Here is a 15964-nt window from a genome sequence, read left to right on the forward strand (position 1 = left end):
AGTCAGATTTTGAAACTAGACCTAGAATGTTTTATCAACCACTGTAGCTCACTATATCTCAAAGACAAATATAAATTATTTGGGATTATTCATGGTTTGTACATTTTCTCTTTTTCACTACTCCTCTCCATTAGCACAGAAAATTGGCTTCACTATGGAATTGTCTTTAGTGAAGCTAGACTTTTCTCCAAATAGATCATAATATGCAAGTTTCATAACACTCGGATAGCTGTTCCTTATGGAGGACAAGGGGTGTGTGTGTGTGTGTGTGTGTGTGTGTGTGTGTAGGGGCATGCACAGCCTCTCTTCTGTTTCTCATCTGTGAAGTACTCAACAATCCAGCTGAAGCCTTGTGAGCTAGCTCAGAATCTTGAGTCGTTTAACAGAATTTCTCTGAGCACTGGTGATCGAGGAATGATCTTGGGGAATGGCAGCCCCAGAGGCCAACCCAAACAATGGTCCTCATGGTAAGGCAGAAGGAGACAGAGGAAAACCAGCAGGTAGTGAAGGCTTTCTGAAAGATGGCCAGGATGTATCCCCTCATGGAGATCAGTGGAATGTTGTTAACAGTGGAATTGAAATTGAAATACTGAAATGGATTTTGATCAATGATCTCGTGGATGTTGGCATTCCTACCAGTGATGTAGATTGCAGTCAATTCATGCCTACCCATCCTACATGACTTTCATCCGTGTCCTCCCATAAATTAGCCACAGAGAATTCACCCAGTGTGCCAAGGAGACTTTTCTTGATTTCTCTTGACATCACAAAGATACTAGTGCAATACTTGGGTTGTCCATTCATTTATTTCTTGTTCTTGTGAAATGACAAGCCCATCTTTTTACTGTTAGCTTATACCTTTCTTTTTTTGGTCATTTTCAGTCATGTCTACCTCTTTGTGACTCCAGTTGGGGTTTTCTTGGCAGAGATAATGGAATGGTTTGTCACTTCCTTCTGTAGCTCATTTTACAGATGAGGAAACTGAGGCAAAAAGGGTTAAATTACTTGCGCAGGCTCACAAAGCTATTAAGTGTCTGAGGCTGGATTTGAACTCAGAAAGATCAGCATTTTTGCCTCCAGGCCCAGGGTTCTACCCACTGTGCCACTTAGCTGTCCCTGCACCTTCTACACGATCCTTTAAAACAAAATGTTTAAACACTTAGCTATGAACAAGCTTGGGCCCCCAAAAGAGATGAAAAGATATACCATTCTCTTTTCTTTGTAGAGATAGAGGACTGTGGACAATGCATAAGCTGTCAGACTAGGTTAAAGTATTGGTTTATTTTGCTAAGTTGCTTCTCCTTCCTTTCTCCCTGCCTTTTATTCTTTCTTATTCATCCAGATTCTTTGGAGCTGCACCAGTTATGTGTAAATGTGAGGAATAACCATATCTGTAGACATGTTCTCTGCCCTCTCCTGCTTTCAGAAGTGTTTGGAGTATTTCTCCACCCTCAGCATGATAGACCACACATTCTCCAGGAGTGGGGGCAGATTCAAAAGGATCCACGAATCATAGATACAGAGTTAAGGGGCTCTCAAAAGGCATCTAGTCCAGCCTCATTATACAGATGAGGAAACTGAGGCAATAAGCCACACAAGCAATAAGCAACAGAGGTGAAATATGAACCCAGGGCCTTTATCTCTTTCTGTTGTGCCCCATTAAAACCAATCTATGAATCAGCTTTAGTAATACCCCCTTTTCTGTTTGTTTGTTTGTATTTTGTTGATGTCTCTTGTAAACCATTCATAAGCCTTGGTATGACATGACCATCTGCGAGGCATATGAAAATAACAGACGGTTACCCTAATATTCAGAAAAATACTGACATTCCAAGGCTCTAAATTATTTGGACTCATCTGGCAGAATCTGCATCACCATGAAGCCACTTAATGTTTGATTTCTGGGCTTCTGTCTCTTTTGACATGAGTACCAGAAGTGAGGAGGCCATATATTCTGCAGGTTGGAAGTGTTCCCCATCATTCTATTGAATTGTTAGAAGATGGATTTACAACTGACCTGGAGCAAGTATCAGAATGAAATTAGTCTCTGACTAGACGAAGAGCAATCCACTTTGCCTGGCCCTGGGCAATGGCATCATATCTGCCTCTTGCAAGGAAGAAAATTACTTCCTGATGTCGTTTCCATCTACTAAAGAGAATTAAATCCTTGTAGCAAAATGCAAAACTGGCTTGCTGCAAGCTAACTTCTGAGTAGAAGATAGATCATTCTCATAAACATGTTTTCAGTTTGGTTATATGCTAATAATCCTCATTTACTCTTGAGAACACCATGAGTAGAAATGCCACTTTGCTGAAATGCAGACCATGTGTCACCCCTCCTGAAATGGCTTTCCCTTTTGTATCGGGGTTTGTGTCTAAGAAGCTGCAGGAAAATGCCCATTGGCTTTCATGGCCTTCATGTTGGGGTGGGCTAAATCTAGAATATTTTTCATTAAAGATATTAAATTTAATTATTCTTGGTGGTTTCCATTACCTAGTGGAAAATATTGTAGGTGTCATAAGGGCAGGACCCCTACATTATTTATCTTTTTTGACAATAATGCATGTTACATATATGTTAGGAAATAAATATTTGCTGATTTAAGTTAAAGAAAAAAAATAATAAAAGTTCTTCATAGGATTTGAAGGAGAAAAAACTGCACAAAAAGGTTGGAGACATAGGTAGACATTCATGAACCTGTCATTCCATTTGACCCTCAAACCAAGTAGAGCAAAGAGGAAGGAATGATATTATGGAAAGCCCATTGGCTTTGTAACCAGGTCATCTGGGTTTGAATCCTGACAATATTATTGTCTACATGTATCATCTTGAACGAGTCTCGTGACATCCCCAGGCCTCACTCCCATCTATAAAATGAAGAATATTGGATTAAATCTCTTCCATCTCAACATAGCAGACAGTCCTCCATCTCTCCTGGGAAACACTGGCTTGAGGAGTAGATTTTTTCCAACTTTTGTCATAGAGTTTCAGCTGCAAAAGACTTTAGAGAGCTAAGAATCATGGGACCTCAGTGTTGAAAGAAGTCTTAGTAGCTCAATCCATTTGCTGAGAAAGAATCCTCACTATACCTTGTGTATATGATATTTGCTGATAGATTTTGTTTTTACATTGCCTCTTTTTCTTTCTTCATCTTTTCCCCATCCAAAGAGCCACCCCTTATATATGCCTGAGAAGTAGTTGTCCAACTTTTGATTACCATTGGAGGCAACACATTCCACTTTGGGATAGTCCTATTTGTTAGGGGCCTAAAAGCCATCTCTGTGAAACTCACCCCAATGTGCCTAATTGTTCCCTCTCAGGCCAAGCTAAACATGTTGGATCTCTCTTCCACATGGAAGCTTTAATGGCTTTATGCTTTAAGAGGTTTGAAATGCACTAGGACTTTGGGAACACCCTGTTTATATGTTACTTACATATAAATATTATATTTAAACATTGGTATTTTACTGAGGACTATACAAACTCTTTTTAATAGATAGTGGTGAAATATCAGTCGTTAAAGAAGATTTAGAATGAATTCGGTCAATGAAGACATGTCTATTTGTCCACCATTTGTATTCATTGTTAATTATTCTTTACTGTTTATCATCTTGAAGTCTCTTCTTGGGGTGGGGGATAGTGGAAAGAGACATGTTCTCTTTATGCACTTGTATGTATTCTCCCCCAATGACTTATTTACTCCTTTGCATTCATTAGGAATAGCTAAACCAAAGTCCTTATGAAACTAGAGGTAATGAAAAGCATTTGTAGCAAAGACAAGGAAAGACTATGATTTTTAAAAATCCAGAGGTGAGAAAATGCCAGAAAATGTAAGTATGAGACGAAGGAAGGAAGGAAGGGAGGAAGGAACGAAGGAAGGAAGGAAGAAAAAGAAGAAAGGAAGGAAGAAAGGGTAAAAGGAAGAAAAGAGAGGAAGGAGGGAAAGAACAATTCAAAGGAGGTAGAGAAAAGATGAGAATACACAGATTGCATCTCTAATTCGTTATATCTTCATGTATGGTCTATAGTGTTCCTTTTCTTTGACTCTCAATTGTGTGCATGTGTGTGTGAATACATGTGTGCACACATATGTATGTATGTGTATATATATTATATATTACACCAACTCATTTAATACAGTTTTAAAGAATTCCTCTGAACTCTGAGTACAAAAAGAGTTTTCAAACCGGGTAAGAAAAATGGATAAAAATGAATGGTGACAACTTGTAGGTAGAAGAACTCTCCCTTAATAAAAGAGCATTTACTGAACATGTGGCAGCCTATTGAATAGCATCATATCATTTTGTCTCTGAAAGCTTCAGAAGCATGATAAAGGAGAAGACTCCCCTGCCATGTGGAGGTCAGAAGATGAAATGGCAGAAGAAGCAGCTAAGCTCCGGGTATATTTTCAGTAAAGAAGGTAAGGCATCTCACCATTAAATGCAGATAAGGGTTTGCAATAGGGATCAGTTCTGTGTACAGGATAAGTTCATATCCCCCAAATTTTGATGACATATAATATCTAGAGCCATCCTGGTTTCCTCTGAGTGTGCTATAGATATATCTTACAGTATTTAAATTAGGTTTTCCCGCAAATTTTGCTTTATATTGAACCTGAGTATAGTAATGGAGAGGAATAGAGATGTTTTGTAGATTTATTTCTAGAAAATGAGACAGAGATAATATCCATGTCTAGATAAATAAGGACAATACATAGATATGTAAAGATATATATATATATGTATATCAAAATCTGTCTATATCCTACTTTTATTATACATAGACTTTCTCCATCATCTATGTATCTATAATCCATTGATAACTATAGGCATGTGAGACAGACAGAGATGGAGAGAAAGAAAGAGGCAGAGAGAGCTGAGATAAAATACAACGAAACACCAAATTGCCAAGTTCTTCATGTGGAGAAAAGGAACATAGAGAAAATTGGCCACATTCCCAAAATGAGGTCTCATTGAAAGAAAAAAGTGTGTGTGTGTGTGTGTGTGTGTGTGTGTGTGTGTGTGTGTGTGTACCCCCTTTCAAAGATATCACATGTAGGAATATGGCCTACATTCTGACCTGTAGGGCATTAGATATTTATTGAGAATATGAGAGGTGCTATGAAGGATATAGAGCACCCTGAAGAGTCCCGAATCTCAAGAAACTGGTTGTCTTTTAAAATGGATAAAACAAGAGCACATAAAAAATTCCAGAGTTTATTGGAAGAGGGTAACACAGGTTGGAGCAGTTAGATACAAATTCGGATTTGGCCTCAAAGGGCATGGAGGCTACTCCAAGAAAAGGAAGCAAAAGAAATAAAGCTGGATAGATGGGGGTTATAAGCACAGGGTAATGGAACTTTTCCCATAGAGTCATGCATTGTTAATGCAGATAAATTGGGAACAGAATATAGAGGGTCCTAAAAGTTAGATAGAACAGTTTGGACTTCAGGAAGGATGACATAGCAGAAAGGGTAGCTATCTGGAGGAAGGAGATTGGTTATGAAAAGGAAAAAGAGCTTTTGTGTAAGAAAATCTGATAAAAAAACCACCATATAGTGATGGTTTTTATTCATGGTATTGGAGAGATACAAACTGTTAGAGAAACTGAATAGAAAACTGGGAGCATTTGTTTGAGAAATGATAGAGATTCCAGAGCATGGGAGTTCCTATGGCTCATTTTCATGTCCTTGTGTTATAAAAGATTCATTGATCTAGTTTGTTTTTAAATTGCCAACATTTCCTCCTTTACCTTTTCCTGATCCTTTACAAACAATAATTTTAAAAAGAGGAAGAAAAATAGCAAAACCTATGAAAACATTTTAAAAATCTGAGACACTCTCTCTATATAATATGCATATATATGTGTGTATACACATACATATTTTGTTTTCAGTTGTTTACTAACACTAAAGTGCTGTTATAAATATTTTACTATGCATAGAGCCTTTCTTTTTGTCAGCGATCTCCTTGTAATATATACCTAGGAACAGAATCTCTGGGTCAAAGTTATGGGCATTGTAGTCATTATTTTTATAATTCAATTTTTTCCCCTAGAAGGGTAGGATCATCTCACAAGTTTTTGAGTTTGAAAGTTTAACACACAAAGTGGCAAATTGATTGCTTGGGAACTATGGGATGATTAATAAGGATTAGCCATTTCGTAGCTAAAAGTAGCATGAGTTTCTTGAGTTTTATATTAAAAAGGAGGGATAAGTTACTGAGCACAAAGGTGCTCTGATCTGAGTCATTGAGAAGCTTGAAGAAGCCATCAGTGGAAGAAATGGTGAGAGGAAGAGTTGAGGAGATAACAGCAAGTACTTAAGAATATAGCAGGAGAGTTAGTTGATAAAAAGTCTTCCGTCTCCAAGCTGGCCTTGGAGTTGTTGACTGGCTAGAGAAAGACCAAAGCTGATTGGAAGACAGCTCAGTCCTATTGACTGACATCCAACACCTACAACTTGAGAGAGGTAAAACTTTTATCAGGTGTTTTTCATTCTCTTCTGCTCCCCCTGATGTAGTAGGGGAAAAGGTATACTCTGAATTTGCTTTGTCATTGGCAGAGACTTGAAGCTGATTATGAAATCCAGCGTCCTGGTGAATGAAAAGCTAATGGGGCTTTTCTGTATTGCCCAGAAAGCCTACCTAAGGAACTTATTCACTTCTCTGGTATAAGGCAATAGCTTCTCATTACAGTAGCATAACCTCCACATTGTCTTTTTAAGGGTAATTGTGAGTTAAGAGAGCTTTTCTTTGCTACACCAGTATAATGTTTTTAATGGTTAATTCGCCAATCAGGCAGCAGTTAGCAGAGAGGAGTGGTTTATTGTGGTATAGATGGTACATGAAGGCATCAAGAATACTGAGGCCTGCAGTAGAGTTGTAAGTTGCCTCAAGCACGTGGTTTGTCTCCATTCATGAATCTTCATTGCCTATGACAAGATAATAGTATATTATCTTAATGTACCATAATTTTTTTAGTCATTCCCTAATTTATGAGTATCTACTTTGTCTCTGGTTCTAATCTCACTAGGTTTTGTACGTGTCCACTCTCCCCCATGAATGTTGTTTGTATCTGTAGGAGAGTGTGAACCAGACTTGTGTGGATTTAATGCTTTGATTATTTTTGTATTTTCTTACCTTGAGTAACTGAGATGCATCTGTTTGTCTTATAATTAAGTAAATGTTATGTATTTAGGAGTGAATGGTGTCATCATTGTGAATGCCAGTATGAGAGGCTAGATTTGGGACTCCACGCCACTTTACAAAACTATGTAAATGAGGTAGCATGGTAAAGGAGATCAAAGGTTTAATTTAGACTCAAGACGACCTGGGTTTAAATCCCTACTCAAACATGAACTACCTATGCAACTTCTGGCAATTGAACTTTCTGGGTATAGGCATTCTCATTTGCAATGGGGATCCCACATTTACCCCACAAGGTCTTTATAAGGATCAGGTGAGGTATTGTGTGGAATGTGTTGTATTTTTTTAATCTTTAAAGTGCTATATAAAGCCAGTCAGAGAGAAATATTAGATAGGCACCTGACCTCAAAAAATGGAAAGACCTGGGTTCAAGACCTACCTCTGATACATAAGATGAATAACTCTAAATAATCTTTGCAGGACTCTGGACAATTCTCTAAGATTATAAATAGCATAAAATTCACTGACTTCCATTGGTAGGAGTTTCCTCAAATGGGAATTCCTTCTACCCGTGCAATTACATGTTTATTCCCACTTTGTTGTTATAACTATCATTATTATTCTTGCATCTCCTTAAGCTTAGTGACCATGTGCTTGATAGGAAAGGTAAGTTACAGGAGGTATCTTTTACAGTCATACAAGCATGAATTGACAAAGACCCAGACTAGGGCAGAGGCAGTAAAAATGGAAGAGTAAGAAGACACAAATGGAAATCCTAAGAGATCAGTTATGGAGAATGAAAGAGAGAAAGTGATCAAAGAAAAATGTAAAGTTTCTAACTAAATGCTGGGAGAATTTGAGTGCCACTGATAGATCTCTTTAACATGACTCTCCACCTAGAATATTCTAGTGTTCTTGTGACATCTCCAAGGGCCACTTTAGGATTAGTTTTGTGTTGGCCAATTGAACAAAGAGTGGCTTTAGCATATTTTTTCTTTTTAAAAATATTACTTATTTATTTTAACATTCTTTTCTTTTTAAATTTTGAGATCCAAATTCTCTCCTTCTCTCCCATCCCTCCCCTGCCCACTGAGAAGGCAAGCAAAGTGATATCAATTAATTCTACATGTGAAATCATGGAACATGTTTTCCTATTAGCCACATTACTGCCCAATCAGAGAAAGAAAGAAAATTATATTTCAGTTGACACTCAGAGCTCATCCATTTTCTCCCTATGGGCGTATACCATTTTCACCATAAGTCCTTTGGAATTGTGTCAGATCTTTGTATTGATCAGAATAGCCATCTTTTTTTTTTTTTAAAAAAAAAACAACTTTTATTAATCAATTAATTTTTATTTTTAGTTTTCAGCATTCACTTACATAAAATTTTGAGTTCTGAATTTTCTTCCTCTCCCTTCCTTCCCCCCTCCTCAAGACAGCATGCAATCTCTACATATACAATCATATTATTTTCACTTTAGTCATGTTGTAAAGAAGAATTGGATTCAACAGGAGGAACCACAAGAGAGAAAAAATGAGAGAGAAGGAGAGAGAGAGAGAGAGAGAGAGAGAGAGAGAGAGAGAGAGAGAGAGAAAAGGAGGGAGGGGGAGAAGAATGGAGGGAGAGGGGAAGGGGGAGAGAGCAAATAATATGCTTTGATCAGCATTCAGACTCCATAGTTGTTTTTGTTTTTGTTTTTGTTTTTCTGGATGTGGATAGAATTTTCCATCATGAGTCCTGGAGTTGTCTTAGATCCTTGCATTTCTGAGAAGAGTTATGTCTATCATAGTTAATCATCATACAATGTTGCTGTTATTGTGTGCAATGTTCTCCTGGTTTTGCTTATTTCACTTAGCATCTGTTCATGTAAGTCTTTCCAGGTTTTTCTGAAGTCCACCTGCTCATTATTTCTTATGGAGCAATAGTATTCCATTACATTCATATGCCACAAGTTGTTCAGTCATTCCCCAATTGATAAGTATCCCCTCAATTTCCAGTTTTTTGCCACCACAAAAAGAATTGCTATAAATATTTTTGTACATGTGGGTCCTTTTCCCATATTTATGATCTCTTTGGGATACAGACCTGTAAGTGGTATTGCTGGTTCAAAGGGTAGGCACAGTTTTATAGCCCATTGGGCATAGTTCCAAATTGAGAGTACCCAAATCTTTCAGAGTTGATCATCATTATGACATTGCTGTTATCATGCGCAATCATATCCAGGTTCTTCTCACTTCACTTTGCATCAGTTCACATGGGTCTTGTCATATTTTCTTTTCTTTTTCTCTAGGACCCCCCATCATTTCTTATAGCACAGTAGTACTCCATCACAATCATATGCCACAAAATTGTTCAGCCATTTCCTTATTGATGTTCATCCCTTCACTTTCCAATTCTTTTTTCATGATAAAAAAAGAGCTACTATAAATATTTTTGTACATTTAAGTCTTTTCCCTTTACCTTTGATCTCTTTGTGGTACAGACCTAGTAATGCTATTCATGGGTCAAAGGGTAGGCACAGTTTTTTTTTTCCTTTTGAACTAGTTTCAAATTGTTCTCCACAATGTTTGGACCAGTTCGCAACTTCACCAACAGCTGTTGGGGCACCTATTTTTCTCATCCTCTCCAGCATTTGTCATTTCTGATAGGTAGAAGGCGGTACCTCAGAGTTGCTTTAATATGTCTTTTTCTAATTGATAGTGACATAGAGCATTTTTTCACATGACTATAACTAGCTTTGATTTCTTCTTCTGAAAACTGTCTTTTGACCATTTATCAATTGGGGAATGGCTCTTATTTCTATAAACGAGTCAATTCCCTATATATTTTAGAAATGAATCCTTTACCAGAGAAACATTCTGTAATTTTTATTACTTCATTATCTACAGTACCTTGTAGTTTACCTTATTATTTATTTAGACACTAGCAGTGTGACCCTGGGCAAGTCACTTAACGCTTTGCCTCTAATTCCTCATCAGTAAAATGAGTTGGAGAAGGAAATGGCAAAAAACTCCAGTGTCTTTGCCAAGAAAACCCCAAATGGAGTCATGAAGAGTCAGACATGACTGAAATAACATTTGCTTTTACTTTGTTGGAGATCATGATTGCTACCCCTGTCTTTTTTACTTCAGTTGAAATATGTTAGATTCTGTTCCAGCCCTTTATTTTAACTCTGTGTGCATCTTTCTGCTTTAAATATGCCTCTTGTAAACAACATTTTGTTGGATTCTGCTTTCTAATCTATTCTTTTATCTGCCTCCATTTTATGGGTGAGCTCATCACATTCACAATTATGATTATCAATTTTGCATTTCACTCCATCAGCATTAGAATTTAAAATAAATCACACTGGCCCATCCATCAGTAATTATGATTTTGGTGGCAAGTGATTTTATTGTATTTCCTTAATATTATGAAATTAATTTTCTTCTATTCAATTTGGACCTATTGAACTCATAGGGACCTAATATCTTATGGAATGATGTAAGATTTTTTTTTCTTTTTTCCTTTATTCTGTGTTTCTAATAAATATTTTCTAGTTCTCTTTTTTGTACTGGAGATGGTAAAATCCAAGAGAAACATAATCTTTTAACAGACACTAGAAATCTCAGCCAAGCATATTGTAGCACACACACACACACACACACACACACATACACACACACACACACGCACACAGAATAACAACAAAAATACAGCTCATAAGGCTTGAATATCTTTCCCCTCCATAATTTACAGTGTTATGATTTTCATGGCAGTTCATTGGTTTGAAAAAATCCATCACCAGTGCTAGCTGGGAGATTTCAAAATTTATTGTAAATTAATTGATTGCACTCTAGTATATTTTACATCATAGACCATAGAGTTTGACAGTAAAGAAATATTCCTTTTGGCCACATGGTGACTTGGACAGTTTGAAATATCACTGTGTCTTAGCTGTAAGGGTTCCACAATATTTAACTGCCAGGATTCCCCGACCTCTGTCAAGCATTAAGGAAAGTAGAATGGGTCAGAAGTTCCTCTCAAAGACAGGATTTTGATGAGCTTGTGACACAAATTCATTGCTGTCAAATTCCATTGGTTCTTTCTTAACCAAAGACCTCAAGCAGCATGGTCTGCATGCAAAATATCCTCAGGGATACATACAGGGAAAGCCACTTGAGACCACCAAAGCATAGTCCAAACATCATACTACTCTGTAATGATGAAGTCTTTTGCACTCCTTCCTCTAGGAATAACAAATTATGCATAGGCAGTGTGTTATTGACCATCATTCAAGGGCCACCAGGGAAGCCCAGCTTCTCCAGTCTTTAATTCATCGACTGCAGGAAACTCCAGTATAAGAGAGAAGCTGTGGTATAGTCCTCAGGGCAACTGGCAGCAGCTGCTTTTCTTTCCCCATGGCTCAACTGCCCTAGCTCCCTCTTTGCAGTAACAATATCCAGACACATCCACAGTGCTCTCTAAGGTTCAGAGAAAAGATGAATGTGTGGGTCTGTGTTCAGTAATTTTTCAGTGCTCTGATCATCTGCTCTCCATAACAATGGGAGTTCTAATGGTAGTTTTATTCAGTGTCCCCAAAGCATCTATATAGTTTCACTGTAGTTTGAATTTCATTTTTTGTAAACTAAAAAGGGGAGATTTGCTCTTGTAACTCTCCAGTTCAAAAGCTGACCAGATGCCCAGCCTTGCCCATACATGCTCATTATTTTTCCTTGAGTCCTGCCCTCTCCTGTATTACAGGAAAACATGCTTCCCCTGGAAGCTGTGACTGAAAGACATCTATTTCTACTTGTCATACTTTCTGTCCCCAAGCACCTGGCCCAATGTATTGTACATAGCAGACACAAACATTTGATGAATGAGTTGACAGATGTGTACCTCTAATGGTAAATACAGGTGAAGTCATAGCTACCTATCAACCTCATACGCAGGACCCTATAAACAGAGGCAGCAATATCAACCCTCGAGTTGCTTCCTGTTTTTTTTTTCATGCTCCATAGAGAGACAAAAAGATAAATAGATTCCCCTGAGAGCAAGTCAGTCTCACAAAGTACTGGAGAGGCATAGATCATGCATAAATGCCCAAGTGTTGGCTGCTAAACAAGTTAAAAGGAAGATTTCCAAAAATACTCAAATTTTTTTTAGAAGGGTGGAGGTAGAATAGTCTCAAGAAAAGAATCAGCTCCTGGACAGCTCCCTCTGACTTGCCTTTAGTAATGTGAAGAATTCTTTTACCGCAGTCGTAAATGAGCCATATTATTAGGATTATAGATTTTAGTCTGGAAGGGACGAGGTAACTGAGCCTGAGTGATATTAAGTGATGTTAAGTAAGCATGTGTGTGATAATTTGTGGATGGGGGAAGAACACACTTTCAGGGAGATTAATAGACTTCATAGAGGTGATGCTACGGGATCTGAGCCACCCTCTCCACCCCCAACACACACACAAGCAACCTTGTCATCGTTGTTGTTGTTTTCTTTCTGTATTTGAAAGGAGAGCTTCAGCATTGTCTGTTTTCTGTCCCTTTAATTTTATCCTTTTTAAAAATTTCATTCTGTATTTCAAAGGTGAGTACAGATGTTCTTAACCTTTCCAGTTAACCTCTGCATCACAGTAGAACATTTCCAGAAATCGGTGCCCTTTCCAACCTCTTTGACTTTGGGCAAACTGGTTCCCCTTTTTGTCCCTCAGTTTCCTCTTCTGTAAAATGAGGCAGGTGGAGTAGGTGATTTCTATGGTCTAAATCTATGGTGCTTCAGGGCCTTTTCCAGAAGCAGATGAAGTTTGCTGGTTTGATTGGGGTGGATGAGGGAGATACTTAGCAATATTTTGACTCTAGTGGGCAAGGACTGTATTTGGTCCGTGTATTTATAGAGGCACTGGTGAGGCAAAATCATGTGATGTTCTAGGCATTATTTAGAGTGTCTGTATGTGAAGCCCTCATAAAAAATCATAAAATGCTGTAGATAGCACAGTGGGAAAAGAGACTTACCTAAAGTCATGATGGAAATCACTAGTAAGAATGGACTAGAAGTCAGGCCTCCTCATTCCCATCCCTGGGGTCCTTTTGTAATAGTATGTATGTATATATGTATGTATGTATACACACATATATACACATACATATATATATATATGTATACCTTCACACATGAAAGGAAGGAAAGAAGGAGGAAGGAAAGAAAGAAAAGAAAGAAAGAAGGAAAGAAAAATAAAAGAAAGAAAGAAGGAAGGAAGGAATAAAGAAAGAAAGAAAACAAGAAAGAAAGAAAGAAAGAGGGAGAGAGAGAAAGGAAGGAAGAAAGAAAAAAGAAATAAGGAAAGAAAGAAAAGAAGGAAGGAAGGAAGGAAGTCCAAGCAAGAATGGGAGTCAGGAGACTTGAGTTCAAGTCCCTTCTTGGTCATGATTTCCAATGTGATCTTAGGTAAGTCCTTTTATATATATATATATACAAAGTCAACTTGCTATCTATCTATCTATCTATCCATCCACACATACATACACACATGTATGTTTGCATGTGTGTGTGTGTGTACATTGTGGAGGGACAGGCACACACACACAGGCACAGATAGACAGACAGACAGACACACACACACATATCTGTATATAAAATGCTTTTTTAGTTGACAAAAATTCATTAAAGACCTACTATGTACAAGGCTGGTGTGTATATGTACTGGATTCTGGGATGAAGGCAAAAGTGAGATGATTCCTGTCCTGAAGGATCTTATATTCTATGGGGGGGGTGACAGCATGTATATATCTATATCTATATATATCTATATATATCTATATATATGTGTGTATATATATATATATATATATATATATATATATATATATATATATATATGAACTTGCTCCCTACATGCTGGATCCATATGAATTTGATAATAAAAATGAAATCAATCCCCATTTTATTTCTCTTGATATGTGCTCTAATTGGTAATTCATGATTTGTGATTCTGATTCTTTATTCTACCTCTGCATTGTTGGAAATATAATAACTGCCCTTCTCAAGTTCAGTAAAATATTCTCTTCTCTTTATGAATACTTAGGATCATAAGGTTGGGTATCAGAAAGGACCTTTGAGATCATCTCATTCATTTCCTTCTTGGGTACATCTACATTCAGTTTCTCCATTTTTTTAAAGAAAAGGTATATTCAATCTTTGAAGGAAGATTTCTATATCAAAACCAGTTTTCATACATTCTTCCTCCACTACTCCCTTGGCCCTCACCTCAGTTGTAGGGAAGATGTTGTTTGGTAAATGTGATAGGCATATCCCCTAACTCAGGTGGAAGGTAGGAGCTGGGCAGATTTCCACACCTCCTCTGTCAGCAATGCTTGTTTGTAATCCATCACACCTTCCTCCACGCATAGAGTTTTTACATATAATTGGTCACTTCTCATTTACTCATAATAGAGCTGCGCAATTCCAAAGCAACTGAGTCAGCCCAAAATGGTATTATTAGTTGTTACAGAGGCACTGGCAAGGCAAAATTATGTGATGACACTGGCATTTTTGAAAAAATAACTGTATTTTCTGCAACTGGACCATACTTATACCATAATCATATAAGTTAGAGATGGCAGGGGAAAAAATATGGATTTGGTTACTTAGCCCATCCTTTGATCAGTGTTGGAGAGCTTAGAAGGAAATTCTGATCTGAGAAATCAACTTGCTTCTCCGTGGAGCCATCTGAAACTATTTGGCTGTCTGATTATGACGTATCAAATAAACAAATCATGTCTATTTCTTTCTTCAGCTGAATTCAATTTAGTAAACATATTTTAAATACTTACTATGTACAAAGCACTCTATATCTAATGAGATACTTAATCTAACAAGTTTTTATCATTACTATATTATATTATATATTACATCATATCTCATCATGCCCTCTCATATTATAATTTAACATATCATGATATATCATTTGTTTTACAGTACTATATAGTATAGTATGGCATAGAAAAGCAGTGTTGTATAGTGGTTAGAGAACTGACCGAGAAGTCAGCTAAAAATGGGTCCAAGATTTCCTATGGGACCACGGGCAGATGACTTAATCCTTCAATGCTCAAAGAAACTCTCTTTGTTAGTTACCCAGAAGATATGAATCTGCCTTGATAGAGAGAGTTCCAGATACCAAAGAAATCACAGATACAATCCATATTATACTTATTTTGAAGCCTGGTTCCAAGCAATCCTTGCAAATATGGGGATCCTCATCACAGAATTAAGCTACCCACTTGAAGTTATCAAAATGGTTGGTTATCAAAATGAACCTAAGAGAAAAGCTCTCTCTTTAGTAGCCACTGAAATGGTCTTAAAGGTTGCAGTGGTATTTTTTATTTAAAAAAACACTCTAAATTTTACATCCTCAGTGAAGTTCAAAAACTTCAGATATCTTGATCTTACTCGACCAATGCAAGATTGTGTGCTGTGATAATGACTGTATGTGTGAGCTTTGGATTTTGTTATTTAATTAATTTGATTCTGCATGTACTATGTCCAGTACATACCCATAGCACTGGGTTAATTAAAAAGCAGATACAAAGACGAAGAAGATGGCATTTTTCCCCTGTAGGAGCTAACAGCCTAGAAATGATTATACAAAAAGAAATCAATAAATAATAATTCTAATAAGTATGATTAACATTTCATTTAATAATAACACTAAAATTAATATGCAATTAGGGGAAACTCATAGAATAGTGAAGAAATGAATTGATGGATGAATTTTTAAAAGCATTTTAGAAAGCATTTGCTATATCTCAAGTACTAGGGATACAAACAAAAGCAG

At 37.1% G+C, this 15964-nt stretch overlaps 1 protein-coding gene across 1 annotated transcript in view; it reads left to right on the forward strand.

The window, feature by feature from the left end:
• The window catches only part of FHIT (fragile histidine triad diadenosine triphosphatase), a 467341-nt gene that overhangs the window by 429156 nt on the left and 22221 nt on the right, over positions 1–15964 (forward strand). The window contains 2 exon segments of the mRNA XM_036739674.1: positions 4318–4349; positions 4351–4421. Coding sequence (XP_036595569.1) covers positions 4318–4349; positions 4351–4421 — 103 coding nt within the window.

The sequence above is a fragment of the Trichosurus vulpecula genome, chromosome 9, assembly GCF_011100635.1.
Source record: "Trichosurus vulpecula isolate mTriVul1 chromosome 9, mTriVul1.pri, whole genome shotgun sequence".
Classification (NCBI taxonomy): Eukaryota; Metazoa; Chordata; class Mammalia; order Diprotodontia; family Phalangeridae; genus Trichosurus; species Trichosurus vulpecula.